The sequence below is a fragment of the Rhipicephalus microplus genome, chromosome 1 (assembly GCF_043290135.1).
Source record: "Rhipicephalus microplus isolate Deutch F79 chromosome 1, USDA_Rmic, whole genome shotgun sequence".
Taxonomy (NCBI): Eukaryota; Metazoa; Arthropoda; class Arachnida; order Ixodida; family Ixodidae; genus Rhipicephalus; species Rhipicephalus microplus.
Genome location: NC_134700.1, coordinates 67,089,143 through 67,104,583, shown reverse-complemented (window position 1 = coordinate 67,104,583; position 15,441 = coordinate 67,089,143). Strand labels below are relative to the sequence as shown.

The window sequence follows — 15,441 nt, the reverse complement described above, 5'->3', positions numbered from 1 at the left end:
CCGGGAGCGCGAGTACTTCACATCGTTCAACCAAAGGGAGGAGGAGGTCCGGAAAGTACATCCAATCTATTCTATTTCCTGCTGATCTAGAGGTACGGGTTGCTACGATGCGGTCTTTATAAAGGTGTACCCATATGTCCGAGAGGTTTAGGTGCCGAAGGGTTTTCACCAACTCTTTTGCGATGTAGGTTGATCTTCCTTGGCTTGACCCCCTCAAGTCCCGGTTAGAATGTACCACGCAATTAAAATCACCGACCAGTACGTGGGGAATAGGCTCTAGGAAGAGTTGGTGCATCTCTTGAAAGAGCTTATTCGTATCTTTTCTTGTCACGGGGGCATAGACATTCACAATACGTATCTTTTTGCCTTCGATGAATATGCCAATCATTATGTACCGACCATTCGCCCCGAATATACAATGGGATTTTGATCGAAATCTGCCTGATACGATTATTACTCCGACCCCACATGCTCTCGTGGTCGCCAGAGAGAAAAAGGCGTCAGTCTGATGATCTCGGCGGAAATTAACCACATCCAGCGGCGTTCGGTAATTCGCCTCTTGAATAAAGAGAAAGTCTATGTTCTGGTTCCTAGCCAAACCTAGGATGGCTGCTTGTTTCGCCCTATCTCTAAACCCTCGGATATTCTACATAGCCAATTTCGAAAGTGCCATCAAAAACCTTAAAAAGAAGAAAACAAAACGCGGGAAGTATCGAGGCTAGCAAGCAGCGTGGCCGTCATCCGCCGATTGAGCGCGATGCCAAGCGCTGGAGGGGAGAAGGAAAGAAGGTGTGAGCGAATGCACCAAGCAAGATAGGCGACAGCCACGTGCCGACAGAAAGGGTCGAGGAGGGTGCCGCACCAGAAGGAGAAGGGAAAGCAAGTGGGACATAGTGCGGCCGGAGCGAACGAGAGGAAGCTAAAAGGGCCGTGAAGGCGACAGGGCAAGTGCGCCGCTTCAGTGACGTTCCTCTCAGGGCTTGGGGGGCGGTTAACCTTTGCCTACACCGTCTTTCTCGAGCTTCTGAGCCTTCGCGTGTGGTGGAGCGTCACTATTGCTGCTTTGGCCTGCTGACCCGGGTCTACGCTGCCGGGCCTCATTGCTAGCTGCCCTCTCACCCAGATCCCGCTTATAATCATGAGGGCGTCTTCGTAAGCGCGAGCGAGCTCTCTGCTCTAGTACAGTGGCCATCTGTCCACTTTTCGCATCCGAATTCCGGCTTGGGCGTGCCGAATCGGAGGCGGAGAGGAAGTCGGTGCAGCATGGTCGCATTCGCTGTCATCGGGTAGAAAGTAATACCCTTTACTTTTTATGGGGGCGTCGTCGCCGGCTAAGTCTTGGGTGCCGGCCTCCAAGTCCAGGCTGATCACTGGGGCCAGGACGTTGACGGGTGTGTGGGACAAAGCGAGGAGGGCCTCTCCCTGCTCGTTGGACTCGGGGGTTGCTTCAGCCGCGGTCAGCGAATTGCCGCAGTCATCCCGGCTCGCCGATGGTGGAGGCGGCTTAGGGGGGACGACTGCGCCGAACCCGTCTCAATATTGCTCGACTCTGTTTCGGTCGACCTGGTGGTAGTCTCGTCAAAACTCCCGGGCCTCTCCCCCTCATTGGCGGACGGATCCCTCATGCCACTGCCTGAAGTCAGAACGGAATCTAAGTCGTGGTCCCCGGAAGGGGATCCTCTCTCGCTTGTGCGGGATGCGGACCTGGGCGTAAGGACCTGCATACGCGGCGAGTTAGTTGCTCGGGCAGAGGCGGGGCCGCTTGACTGAGAGTGCGACGAAGCGGATTGAGATAGCGAGGGGAAGCCACGGGCAGCCGGAGCGTATGAGCGCTTACGAAAGCACTGGCGTGTTCAGTGGTGACCCCCGCAACGTTTACAGTCGACCGAGCAGCCCTCAGTATCGTGGCCGAAGGTGCCGCACCGCTTACAGTGCGCCGCGGTGCACGAAGTCGCCATATGCCCGGCTTCACCACAACGCGCGCACACCCGGCGCATGCCTCTGTACTCGCACATGAGTTTGTGCCCCGAAATAGTGACGAAGTTGGGGACTGGGCGGCACATCTCAATTTTAACTACACGCACCCCGTTTAACTTGGTCTGGCGAGTGGCTAGGGTGGCGAACGAAATGCCCTGCACTTTACCAAACTGGGCTAAGGCGTTGCTAAGGGCCTCGCCTGATAGAAAAGTGGAGTAACGGTAAAAGTTCACATATGTAACCGGCGGTCCGACTGCCTCTACTGGTACCCTCGCCCCGTTCACCTCAAATCCTTCTGCCACCATTAGCCTCGTCGCCTGACCAGCATTGCGGGTGCATACAAGAAATTTTGCACCCCCCATACGTTGCAGTACTAATACGCTGTCGTCACCACCTGTCTCTTCAATTGCGTCAATTAACTCATCGACAGAGATATCGCCCTCGGGCGGGGAAAACATGAAACAATTCTCCCTCACTGGGAGCTCAAATGGCGTGGCCATTCTGGTGGGCGGACCCCGCAAGCTGTGGTTGGGCGTGGCTCGTGGGTGACTTGTAACATGCAGTCGAGCTGCACTCTGGTAGGAAGCGGCTCAGCCGAGGCGGGCGCCGCGCAGGTCTTGGTGGTACCACGTGGACCGCAGGGGGACTCCGGGACAGCGGGCATGAACCGGGGACCTTGCACCTCCTCTTTAATATTATTTTTATTTATAATACCCTCAGGGCCAACAAGGCATTCAAGAGGGGAGTGGGTAAATACATGAAAAATACAAATAAAACAGGGCAATAAATACAAATAAACAATACAATAATTAGGGGTAGGCGGGCTCCAGGCAGCAAGGCCCGATACCCAGGGGCGGCGGTCGCGCGTACAAGACGCCGGTGCCGCGTAGACTTCTTTTGTCAACTTGAACCCCTGGGGTCGACGTCAGCGTGACGTGACCCCGAGTCTCGCGCGTGGACTCGAGAAAAGACAGCTAGATCGGAGAACGGAGCGTCGGCCGTCGATCAACTACTGACAAGCGGCGAAGCGCGTCGGCATTTATACTATTGCCGTCGAATGTTCTTGCGTTAACGCTGGCGGTGGCGTAGGTTACAGAATAATCTGTACAGTTCGCAGAGTAGGCGTGAACTTATCGAAATAATCTACTACAGTCCGGAAGCATCTCGAAAACTGCAGGCGCGGTTTGGCTGAGAATTGTGTAGTTTTGGGACGATACCAAAACCTGGGGAAATGGAACGTGGCATTATGTTTCGTTACATACACATGCACGCACACAAACACACACACAGTAGATTGAACCAGCGCGCACTATGATCACCGAATAGACTCGTTTAAATCGTGACACCTGCCGAACAAAATGCGTTAAAGAGGCCCTGAAAGAATTTTCCAGGTAACCATGGGATGAATTTACTATAAGAGCTAATTGACTCACAAATTTAACACTGCCAAAATTTTACGAATCTATACAGTGCGAGTGGAGTTACAAAGGTTTGTCGCATGCCCCTCCACGGTAGCCTAGTGGCTAAGGTACTCGGCTGCTGACCCGCAGGTCGTGGGATCAAATCCCCGCTGTTGCGGCTGCATTTTTGATAGAAGTGGAAAACGTTGTAGCCCCGTGTGCTCAGATTTGGGTGCACGCTAAAGAACCCCAGGTGGTCGAAATTTCCGGAGCCCTCCACTGGGACGCCTCTCATAATCATATGTTAGTTTTAGGACGTTAAATCGCACAAATCAATTAATCAATCAATTAGGTTTGTCGCATCCTGCAATTGCATTATCTCTTCCCTCGTGCCGGCGAAAGCGCTGGAAACTAAGCAGGAAGGAGTGGCAGGCAAAGAAACTACCACGGCGCGTGACCTTGAGCACTTTTTTTTTCTTTGAATGCGCGGCTTTCTAAGTGTCTTCGCGCGCATGCGTGGACAAGCAGCGCCCTCCCGCGACTATCTCGGTAACTTGATTTTTCGGTCACATAGGCAGAGACCATTTTTTGCTCACAACCAACGTGGCCGATGCCAGTGACGGGTTTTTGGCGACAATAGCTCATACAAGAGCCATTGCGCACCAGCCGAATTTCCCTGGCGCGGTTTTTAACGATTACGGTGGGAATTAGGGTGTAAATTAACAAGAATAAAAACTAAAATGGCAGGTAAGAATGAAGTTTACCTTATTCTCTTTCTTTTGGCGTTTTACTTGCAAGCTTGCACACCGACGAATTTTACGTAACGCTGGTTTCAGATGTGAAATAGCTGAGGGTCGAGCTAAGTCCGATGTGCGGCGTGGGCACCCTTATTGTGCATGCGCGTCCGCTCCCCCTCTCTCCTCTGCGCTCTTTCTCTCTCACCTCGCAACGCTGACCCAGGCAGCCTCTAACACACGCTCACTCTCCCCCTCTCTCTACTCTAGGCATTGCTCCCCACAGCGTCAAAGTCTTTTCGAATTTGTTTTATTCTTCGCGCGACAGATTCTTATGCACGCGTAGAGTTATAAAATGTGGGATATGAAAACGTCTGTCGAGAAGGATGTGCTCACAAGGCTTTGATTGAAAGCTAGTTCTTTTTTTTTGAAATAAGGCCAGAACATTCAAAATAAGTAGTTTTGTCTTTCATAGAAGTGCTTCTAATGTAGGTATTCAGTTTGCAGTCGACACTATTTCAATAGCTTCTATGGGGTCTTTCAAAACTATTAGATGCGAAGCCGCTTGGGGTGGAACTCAGTAAAGTGAGCGGCGTGACCACCCTTACTGCGCATGCGCGTTCACTTTCTCTCTCTCGTCTCCTAGTTCCCTTTATCTCGCATCGCAATGACGACGCAGGCAGCGTCTGCTAACACACGCTCGCTCTTCCTCTCTCCCTCTATTACAGCCATTCTTCTACGCGGCGTCAACATCCCCATTGCGCACGCATCTCCCCTCTCTTCTTTCCTATGCTCACCCACTCTCTCGCTTCACAATGCCAACACGATCTCCCGTGATCTCCGACAACAGCGTAGCTCCCGCTGACTGGTCCACCCTCCAGAGTCTCCTGACGCCGTGAAGCTCTCGCCGAATGGTGCCCCGTCCTAGGACTTTTGCGGCCGGCTCTGAACTTTCGTATTTCTTTCTTTTCCGGTCGCTTCTGGCGTCCGCGACAGGGCCTTTTTGGTGCACAGTGTGTCCAAAGTAGTGAGAAAGAGCCTCGAGTTGTTGATACTGCTATCGGAACGATTTTGTGTGTTGCTCAGTGTTCTCGTTAACGAGTGCAGGGGAGTGTTCCGATAGAGTGATTTAGGCAGAAATTTTTTGCATGCGGCAAGACTTCATTTGAGACACAATGAATCTCGAAAAGTTAGTCGCTCTTGGTGAGAAGATGGGTCTCTCTGGCGCTGAACTACGGAAGTGGGTCACCCAGAAAGAACAAGAAAAAAAAAGAGGGCCAAAGAAGAAAAGGCAGCTGAGCTGGAAAAAGAAAGGTTGGCGGTCGAAAGAGCCAAAGCGGAAAAGGCAGCTGAGTTGGAGAGAGAAAGGCTGGCCGCTGAAAGGGCGAAAGAAGAAAGAAAGGCAAAGGAGCGACAGCTGAAAGAAGAAAGAGAGCAGCAATTGAAGTTGGAGCTGGAGAGGGAGAAGTTGGCAGCCGAAAGGGCGCGAGAAGAAAGAGAAGCGAGGGAGCGACAGCTGAAAGAACATAGAGAAGCGGAGATGGCTGAAAGGGAACGGCAGCGGCAGCACGAGATGGAACTCGAGCGGCTCCGTTTGCAACAGCGAAGTGAAACTCCCGTCCAAGCTAGAGTTGAAAGCAGCGAGCGGGAAGGTCATGGCTTCCGCTTGCACCCAAGCAAGCTGCTCGTAGCATTTGATGAAAGGGAGGACGACATCGACGCGTACCTTCACAGATTTGAGACGATTGCGAGGAGCCAGAATTGGCCGGAACATCAATGGGCAACTGCTTTGAGTACTTGCTTGAGTGGTGAAGCGCTCAGTGTGTACAATAGGTTGACGCCGACCTATGCAGCCAACTATGCAAAGGTGAAAGCTGCTTCACTGAAGCGATTAAGATTTACTGTGGAAGGATTCCAGGACAGATTTCGGACAGGAAAGCCAGCTGATGGTGAGACGGCTATGCAGTACGCCGCCCGATTTAGCCATTACTTCGACAGATGGAGTGAACTTTTAGGGACAGCGCAGGAGTATATGAGCTTAGAGAGTTCCTCATTAGAGAGCAATTTCTTACTAGTTGCCACGCAAGCCTGCCACTGTACTTGAAAGAGAGGAAGGCTGAGTCACTTGAAGGCATGCCTGAATTGGCTGATCAATTCTTGGAAGCGCAAGGTGGAACTAATTTGGCCAAGGTCATGAAGGAGTGTCCCGAAGATTAAAAAAAAACTCGGCGCCCGAACAAAAGAAGCGTGCACCGGAGAGTGTTCCGCAATGTTTTCTGTGTAACCGAGTGGGTCATCGCGCGAACAACTGTCCAACGATCTTTACAAGCCCTACGTTATTAAAATGTTTCAAGTGTGGTCAGACTGGACACAAAGCAGACGCTTGTCGCAACGGAGCGAGCCAAACTCACCAAGTATCCTGTGTGCTGGCAGCCCCGAAATCCGATAGTGATGCTGTCACCGACGGATTCGTAGAGTTGAAAACTGGGGAGAAACTTCCTATTGTGGGTGCTGTAATGACAAAACAGCCAAGCGGTGTTACGAAGGGAATGCCAACGCTGCCTGGAAAAGTTGCGGGGAAAAAGGTTACGGTGTTAAGAGATACCGGTAGCTCCACTGTTATCGTGCGAAGAAATTTGGTGCGGGAAAGTGAGTTAACAGGCAAAACGAAACCGGTTTGCCTAATTGACAGTACGATTAGAATGCTTCCCGAAGCAGAGATTGAGGTTGAAACCCCGTACTTCAGCGGGAAGGTTACTGCTCTATGCACGAAGACCCCCGTGTACGGCCTCGTCATCGGAAACATCGACGGGGCGCGAGGGCCGAACGATCCAGAACGTTTGGGGGAAGACCCGAAGATGGAGCCCCCGCCGACACAAGGATCGCGAGGTACAGTGAAGAAAACCCCCGTGAAGGATTTCACTCGAGCCCAAGGGGAAGCCCGGTTACAAGAGACAGTGAGTAAGGAGATGATCGTATTGAATGAGTTCACGTGCTGGGCAGCTGGACTTACGTCGGCACGACCTCAACCGACAGACAGTGTAACTGTGACGGAGTCAGCCCGCCAGGCCCAATGTCGTGACATGAACAAGCGGGTGACAGGATCGGTTGAACGTTATGACCCGTTAACGGTGTCGAAAGGGCCAACGATGGCTGAGCCGCCGCCTCAGAAACCGTAGTTGAAAGGGGCTCGTCGGAACAAAACGAGGAAACACAAGAAGAGATCGAGCGAGCACCGCAAGAAAGAACGCAAGCGCTGCTCCAAGTACATGGAATAGGTGTTGAGGTCGAATCGAAAGGTGTTTGACAGTGCTGAGTGCATTATGTTAAGTTAATGCGGTTGTTGTCCTGTGTCACAACTGTATGACGAGTGAATGAAAATTTTTGTTACGGCGATGTGATGTAGAGTATGGTACAATTGTTGTAAAGACTGACCTTTGTACATTTGTATTGCTTGAAGTATGTGATGGAGTATTGTATTCATGTACCTGTGGCTATATTCTATGTGTTGAGAGAGTGAATTGCAATGTACAATTGTATTGAGTGATCTATTGTGAGTGTGACGTGGCATGAGCGACGGACTAGGTTACAGTCTTTTAGAGTGTGGGGACTGTTCGCGCTCGTTTGTGTGGTTTTGAATATTGTGATATAATATTCCTAAAGTGGGGGCGGTGTCACAAAACGAGTGCTCAAAAAGGGCGCACTACCAAATTTTCGCGACGAAGCGCCGGAGTGACGCCGCGAGGTCAACGATAAAAAAGAAAACAAACATCCAAAGATTCCCCGGGCGCGCGTCTCTCCCCTCTCGGAAGCGTAGGTTCGCCGACGAACCTCCTCTTATCGCGGCCGAGCAAGCCCTGGAAATTTCTCGATGGAAAGGGGCGTGGTGATGCCGGGTTGCGTCATCCGTCGCGGACGGCCGTCGAACCGTCTCGCGCTTTCCCCCAGCCTTCACTGCGCATCGCGCCGACGAAATGATGAGAATTTTCTGGAATCTCGCGCGGAAGGTATTTAACCGAGCAGCAGAGATGGGAGATCAGGAGACAAAAGAAGTTAGTGCCAGTGTGCGTAGGATCATTCCGCCGCGTCTGTCGGTGAAGGTTTTGTCCTTAGTGACAAAGCAGTAGAAGAAGAAAGTATGCGTCAGTGTACGTAGAGTGTTCCGCCGTGTCGTCGGCGAAGGTTTTGTCCTCAGTGACAAAGGAGGAGAAGAAGAGGATTTCCACCAGAGGGGTGAAGACTCGAGCTACAGGCAAGAGTGTGTGTCTACTGCCAGCGAGCGAAGACGCGTTGCAACAGCTGCGTCTTTGAAGCCGACGTGTTTTCGGCGAAGAAGTTTGGAGCTTGGAGAGCGGCCAATTGAAGACGCAAGGTTTCCTGGAAGAGAAACTTTGGGGGCAGCGGAACGACAACAGCGCTGGACTCTGAGTGAATGATTCTCGGAAGAGTATCATTCAGACTTTAGTTCCAAGAACTTTGGACTGAATAAGTTTTCTAACTTTTTAGTCTTTAGATGTCTTGGTTGTTCGATGCGTGCGACTGCATTATAGTTCGTATTGTTGTCTGTGTCCGTTGTTTCGAGTGTGGCTGATTGTACTGTGTAGTACGTTGTTTGATTGGCGACATATTGTATTCAACTATTGTTGAGTGTACATACTTGTGTATCGTTCTGATCTGCCATATTTGAGAATATAATTTTGTTCTGTTTATCAACTCTCGGCTCAGACTTGTTCTTTGGGCCACAGCCGGCGTCCGCTGGCGCGCCAAATAGGACCACTTCTAAATTGTCCACGCTTTCATGGTGCGGTTCGGGGGGCCGATACTCCGGCCCTTGGAATTAGCCCGGCGATCACCTCCCAACTTAACGGGACCCATGACACGTGCGAAGGAGTGAAGGATGCATTGATAGCAGCAAAGTAAATTTCTAAGGCCACAAGCGGTAGCGTAAGCCTTGGGCCACTCATCAACCCGTGTTCTGATTGAGAAAATATACGTGGTTGAGTGCTGCTATACCAGGGGTGCGATTGTCGAGGTGTCCATCTTGTAAACTGTTCAGTTGGTCTTTTACTGATTGGCTACAGCTCGGTGAGCCACGCCCCCCCTCTTTGAGGCCCTTGTTCCACAACACCACTTTAAAGTGACGAAGCTTTCGAAACTCTCGAAACAAATGAAAAGCACGGAATGCGTTTTGCCGCATCGCTTTATGCCCCTAAAGATCCACTCTTGGATGCACATTTCGGAAGTTGAGCATAAACTGTTATCAGTTAGGTTAGCCCTCGAATAAAGTTTAGCGCGGCACTGCCCTAACGTACCTGGTTGCTCAATACGCACTCCCTGCATTGTTCTCAAACGGTTGAACAGGTTCATTGCACGTTCAGGCTTGTCAAGCTTGTTGAAGTATCCTGTTACTTCGCAATTCGTCCACTGTCTTTCTCCTTGAGCTAGAAATGGGCTGGTGGGTTCGATGCGTAGACGTGGCAAACGTGCCATGACGTTACAGCTCATCGCTTTTGCGAGTAACTGAATGCGCTCCAGCAAAGTGGACATGTCCACTTGGTAGACACATCAATAACAGCACTTCAGACTTGTCGAGCGCTAGCGTAGCAAGAGCACAACTACCACGAACAACATGCTGTGGTGTTGTCCCACGTGTCGGTGCCATTGCGCTGTAAGTAACGGCGCGCTGTGCACCTCGCTCTTCGTATTGCCGATGCAAGACTCACTTGTCATACGTGCCACGATGCACGTGTCACAATTAACGAGATTCGCGTAATGTCTCGAGTCACGTACGGCGGCCGCTGCACTGTTCTCGCCAAGCGGAGGAGGAGGCCGCACGGAAGAGGAAAACAAACTGACCCTGCTCACGGCCGTTCTTACCAAGATGCATGTGCGAGAAGCAAATTGACGGCGGCTGAGCTTCAATGTTAAACACGCACACAAGATCACTTACTGGGCTTGCAACTGTGGTAGTATGGCTATTGCTCTAAATTATAGCAGAGTTCGTTGAAAAAATACAGCAACTAGGTATTGCGGTGAAGCTAAATTTCGACAGTGTGCTGGCAGCTACGGAGAGCTGGTGCTTGAAAAAAATGGCTTACCCCAAGGTAGTTCCTAGCAAGCGTGTAAACAAGCGGTCCGACGTTGGCCACTTGAATTACAATGACGAGCACTGAGCCGAGATTCCAGCCCTCGGGTAGTACAGGCACGAGCAGTGGCATCTGCACCCAAAGTCCGTTGACGCTCACCCAAGCACTTACGCCGAACAGCAGCGAGCATAGCGAAACGAGAATCCGCGCCCATCTACTGGAAGCAGGGTTCGGGGTCACCATGTAGCTAGTTGTTACGGGAGACCCGTCCATGTTGAGTTGTTACAGCAGTCCTCTTCTGCTCGTACGTTGTTCCTGTGGGTAAACGGCTCAATATTAGTTATCTGTTGATAGCAACAACATGGACACTCTCGGCTGGATTATACCACTGGCGTGAGCATCACCGTCACTCACCGTATATGTATGCGAATGTATATTATATATATATATATATATATATATATATATATATATATATATATATATATATATATATATATATATATATATATATATATATATATATATATATCGCAAGAAAGACAAATAATGAAGAGAAAGACTCCGGCACGCGGTATCGAACTTGGAACCTCTGCATCGTGAGTGCGAGGCGTTAGCCACTGGGCCATCTAGGAGCACGATCTTAAACATTCAAACGGCAAGATATTTATATCTACCTCTTACCACTGGTGACGGGCATCTCGGGGGTAGGGGGTATTGTGTTTGCAGAATTACCAGCAAGCTGGCGCAATAAGCGTGCATAGCCACATTTTCACGGCGCGGCGTAGTGCGCTTTCATATTTCGCGCGTCTTTGCCTCAAGGAGAGCAAGAGGTCGACGCTTACTCGCGTGCCCTTATCTCGTGGTGGGGATGACCGTACGTCTTGCTCAGCCATGGGCTTTGAATGGAACGACTTTGTTGTAGTTACCAGGCGCACAAAGGTTACTGCAATCGTTGCACAATCTTCGTTTGCGGAAAGGGTGCGCTTTTCAGACGCCGCGAAGTAACAACTAAGACGCTTGTTCAAGTTCATCTGTACTTAAGAGTACGTTTTGTGTGTTATTTGTGCGTGAGAAATGCGGGGCACATTTCGTTGTGCTGACCATTTTTCGCGTCACATTCCAATTTGTTGCTATCGCGTTCATTGCTTCGCCTTTGTGGCAAAGCTGTAACGTTTTCATGAACTGCCGACACTGAGCAAGAAAAAAATATAGGTACTCATCCGTACTATTGAAAGTCCGGAACAAGATAAATAGAACTATCATAAGAAGTATATCAACAAGTTACTAAGATTTACACCAAAAAGTGAGATAGATCAAGAAAAATGCTCGAACAGATAATCATCGAATGTATTCGGGAACATATTCGAAACAATTAAATCAAAAATCTTGCATTGATTTATGAAGCTTGCATCATTCATTCATTCAGTCATTCATTGAACGCAATCCTAAATGAATGGGACACAGACACGTCCGTAACTCTTCATATCGGTGTTAATTTACCACTTCTTAGAAAGCCGGTTAATTTTTCTTTTCTTTCTTAAACAGGCCTGACACTGATTAGTGAAAGCTCTACTTTATCAGAAAGTTTCTCACACAGCGCAGTATTCAATGTTTGAATGTTGCAATAACAATCCCCTCAAACGCTTCCAGGAGTTCCTGTTCACTAAAGGTTTTACTTTTTACCTAAAATACATAAGCCAAATAACCCCAGTCACCCTAGTGTGTCAGGCATTGGTGCTGTAACTAAACTGCTTTCAAACAATTTTGATAGGTTTATTTGTACGCTACCTCTCACGCTTGTATTTTGACATATCAACACTTCCTATTTTACACGGGCATTATCAGCCTGAGTGATTCCTTTCTGATAACATTTGATGTTGCCATCCTTTACGCCTAAATTCCCCATGAAGACGGTGTTCGCGCAGTGGTGGCTACTTACCACGACCCAATCTTAGACAAATCTGTTTACAGTTCTGCATTATCTACAATACTACAACTCATTATTTGAGTTTCACAGTTCGAATTTCGACAGTTCAAGTCAGTGACACTTCAATGGGCACCGAAATTGGTCCGAATTACGCAAATATATTAGTGGAGCTACAAAGAACTCGTTTTCTTTCAACGCGTAAGCAACAACCTTACTAACATAAATCTTTTATAGACAATATTTTTCCAATTCGGCACCATGCGAAGCAGAACTTCTGACTTTCCTTGACAATTTTAACAAGGTTCAACCATCATTTTCATTCTGACAATCGTACCAGAAGAAATCTATCAGTTTTCTCGATGTCACAGAGTTGCTATGGGGCGAGAAAGTAGCTACGAAAGTATACAGGAAGCCAACTAACGTTCATCAATATCTTCACTTTAAGAGCAGGCATGGTAAACATTGTAATGCCATTATAGACTACAGTGAAGCGCTTTGTATTAAGAGGCTGTGCTCAACAAGTGTCAGATAAGACTGCACTCAACAAGGGCCAGATGCTTCGCGATGTCCTAAATGATAAAAAATATTATTTCTGATCACTTCGTCGTAGAACACAAAAGTAAAACGCCTTCTTACAAAAATATTTGAGTGCTTCAGTATGTACATTTTTGTAAGAGAGCTTATACAATGTCTGTCAGGGTTCAACTGCTTATGTATAGTTTTTAATTAACGCATCCACGATGACGCCTAATAATCCATCTTCATCCTGACGACTGACGTCCAAGATCAATTCAAGGTTAAACATGCCCTTGTTGTCATAGATGCCTGTAGCAGCTTTAGTAGATAACGTTGAGAGTAGAACCAAAGAAAGCCACAGAGTTTCATACAATAATACCTTGGGGAGAATCCAGCGCTAGTGTCTATGCGGGTTCCTTCATCGGGGCTTGTAACACCATGGAAATCGTGAAAACTGCAGGTTTCGGATATGCTTCAGACGGATGGTGTTCTTGAGATTCGCGACGCTTGTTTGCCGAATATTCAAGATAGCGATATAAAGTTATGTTTAAAGCATTCTGGCTTCATTCTTTTGTACGTATATTTTATTGCAAAAAGTTTTTGTGGCTATGTGGTAGAAGTGGCACCTGGACAAATATAACCACCCGAGTATGCATTGCTCTCTCACCGAGTTCCAGATTACGCATCAAGATATAATGAATTCTTTTCTATAGCAATTGAAAACGAATATTCTTGGTTCACCCTCGAAAGTACGCATTATGTATTTACGGAAAGAACAGTACACTCTTAGGTGAGAAACACGTAACGACTCATCTGCTGTGATTTCAGGTCCGTCTGTCTAAGTGGTCTGCCACCAACGCACCTCTCGTTTTCTTGTGAAGTCGAGTCCGTGGAGCATGACAGTGCGTTCATAGAGGTTTCGTATATACACTAGAGGAAACTCTAGTGTGTATAGGAGTAAACAGCCTACATGACCACCTGTTTTAGGGTGGTACCAGCTTTTGACCCACTACACGCCACCAACGCTCCTCCGCCCACCAAAACACATTGTTGTCAGACGTGTTGTGGCCTGCACTGCACGTAAGCCTGCCTCCGTTTCATCCTCGATCATACGGCCAATGCCGCTGGATAGACAAAGCCCGGCGTTAGCATCCACACGAGGCAGTAGGTGCATCACGCGTGAAATGTGTTCGTCAGTGGCTTCCAACGTCGGTGCAAACAACAAACAGAAGATGCATCAAGCGTGAAATGCGTCCGTCGGTGGCGTCCAGCGTCGGCGTCAACCTGCAACAGTAGATGCGTCATGCGTGAAATGTGTGCCTCTGTGGCGTCCAGCGTCGGCGTCAACCTGAAACAGTAGATGCGCCATGCGTGAAATGTGTGCCTCAGTGGCGTCCAGCGTTGGCGTCAACACGAAACAGTAGATGCGTCAAGCATGAAGTGTAAACATCGGGTCATTCAACTTCGGCGTCAACACAAAGCATTAGATACAATAAAGCCCCAGGTAGCACCAATTAATCACAGCATATTCAAGGAATGAATGATCATGAATGGGTCAAAACGTCCATCAATCCGTCCGTGGTTTCGTCCATGCGTCCGTCTGTTCGTGCGCCCGATCGTGCGCCCGTTCGTGCGTCCATACGTGCGTCCATCCATCGATGCGCCAGTCTAACCACACGTGCACCCGTTCGTGCGTTCGTTCGTCTGAGCATCCATCCGTCCATCCGTATGTCTGTCCATCTGCTTGTTTGTTTGTCTGTCTGTCTGTCTGTCTGTCTGTCTGTCTGTCTGTCTGTCTGTCTGTCTGTCTGTCTGTATGTCTGTGCGTTCGTGCATGCGTGCATCCGTCCATCTAGTGACCAGTTCAAGTACCACCATCTCACTTCTTTGTATCATATAATAATGACGTATATACAAGTACCGCCATCCAGCGAACAATCCAAGCGAAAAACGAGAGTACGTACAACAATTCTGCTGTCAGCGCTTTAACACCAAGAGCGTTATGTTTACGCAGTGCTATGTTTTTCGTGACATGTGTGCCCGAGGGTGGGTATATGCCACTGGTTACGCACTACGACTACAGGGGGATGCACAATCCACGCCATAAGGAGCTTCGCCGCTAAAAATCACAGCGTATCCACGAGGTAAATGATGAAGTGGGGCGAAGTGGACGGATGGACAGATGGACGCACGCATGGACGGACATGGGCAAAAAGACAGACGGACGCACAGATGGACACAGATGAACTAACGCACGGACAGTCGCCACCACGGACAAATGGACGGACGAACGCACGGATGGTTACGTTTCGAGCTGGACGCATGTAACTTGTTGACGCCGAATCTGAACGATGCCACCGACGGTTACGTGTCGAGCTTTGCATGTAACGTGTTGGCAACGATGCTGGACGTTCCTGGCGGTAAGATTTCGCGCTTGATGCACCTAAGGGTTTGTGCTAACGTCCACACTGAACGACGCTGGACGACGGCCCGACCAGTTACGCTTCACGCTTCATGCATGTAACGTGTTGATGGTGACGCTAGACACCGCCGATGGTTACGTTTCTAGCTTGATGCATGTAACATGCTGACGCCAACGCTAGACGCCATCGAAGGATACTTTTCGCGCTTGATGCCCCTAACAATTAGTGTTAACGCTGATTGATTGATATGTGGGGTTTAACGTCCCAAAACCACTATATGATTATGAGAGACGCCGTAGTGGAGGGCTCCGGAAATTTAGACCACCTGGGGTTCTTTAACGTGCACCCAAATCTGAGCACATGGGCCTACAGCAT

The 15,441-nt window shown here is 49.1% G+C and overlaps 1 protein-coding gene across 4 annotated transcripts in view; it reads right to left on the bottom strand.

Moving 5' to 3' along the window:
* The window catches only part of LOC119178736 (riboflavin transporter 2), a 236,943-nt gene that overhangs the window by 106,379 nt on the left and 115,123 nt on the right, over nt 1-15,441 (bottom strand). For all 4 annotated transcript variants that reach the window (XM_075875054.1, XM_075875090.1, XM_075874958.1 and 1 more), the window contains exon 2: nt 10,210-10,512. In XM_075875054.1, the coding sequence (XP_075731169.1) occupies nt 10,210-10,470 (261 nt within the window). In that variant the 5' untranslated portion in view covers nt 10,471-10,512. The remainder of the gene's footprint in view (nt 1-10,209; nt 10,513-15,441) is intronic.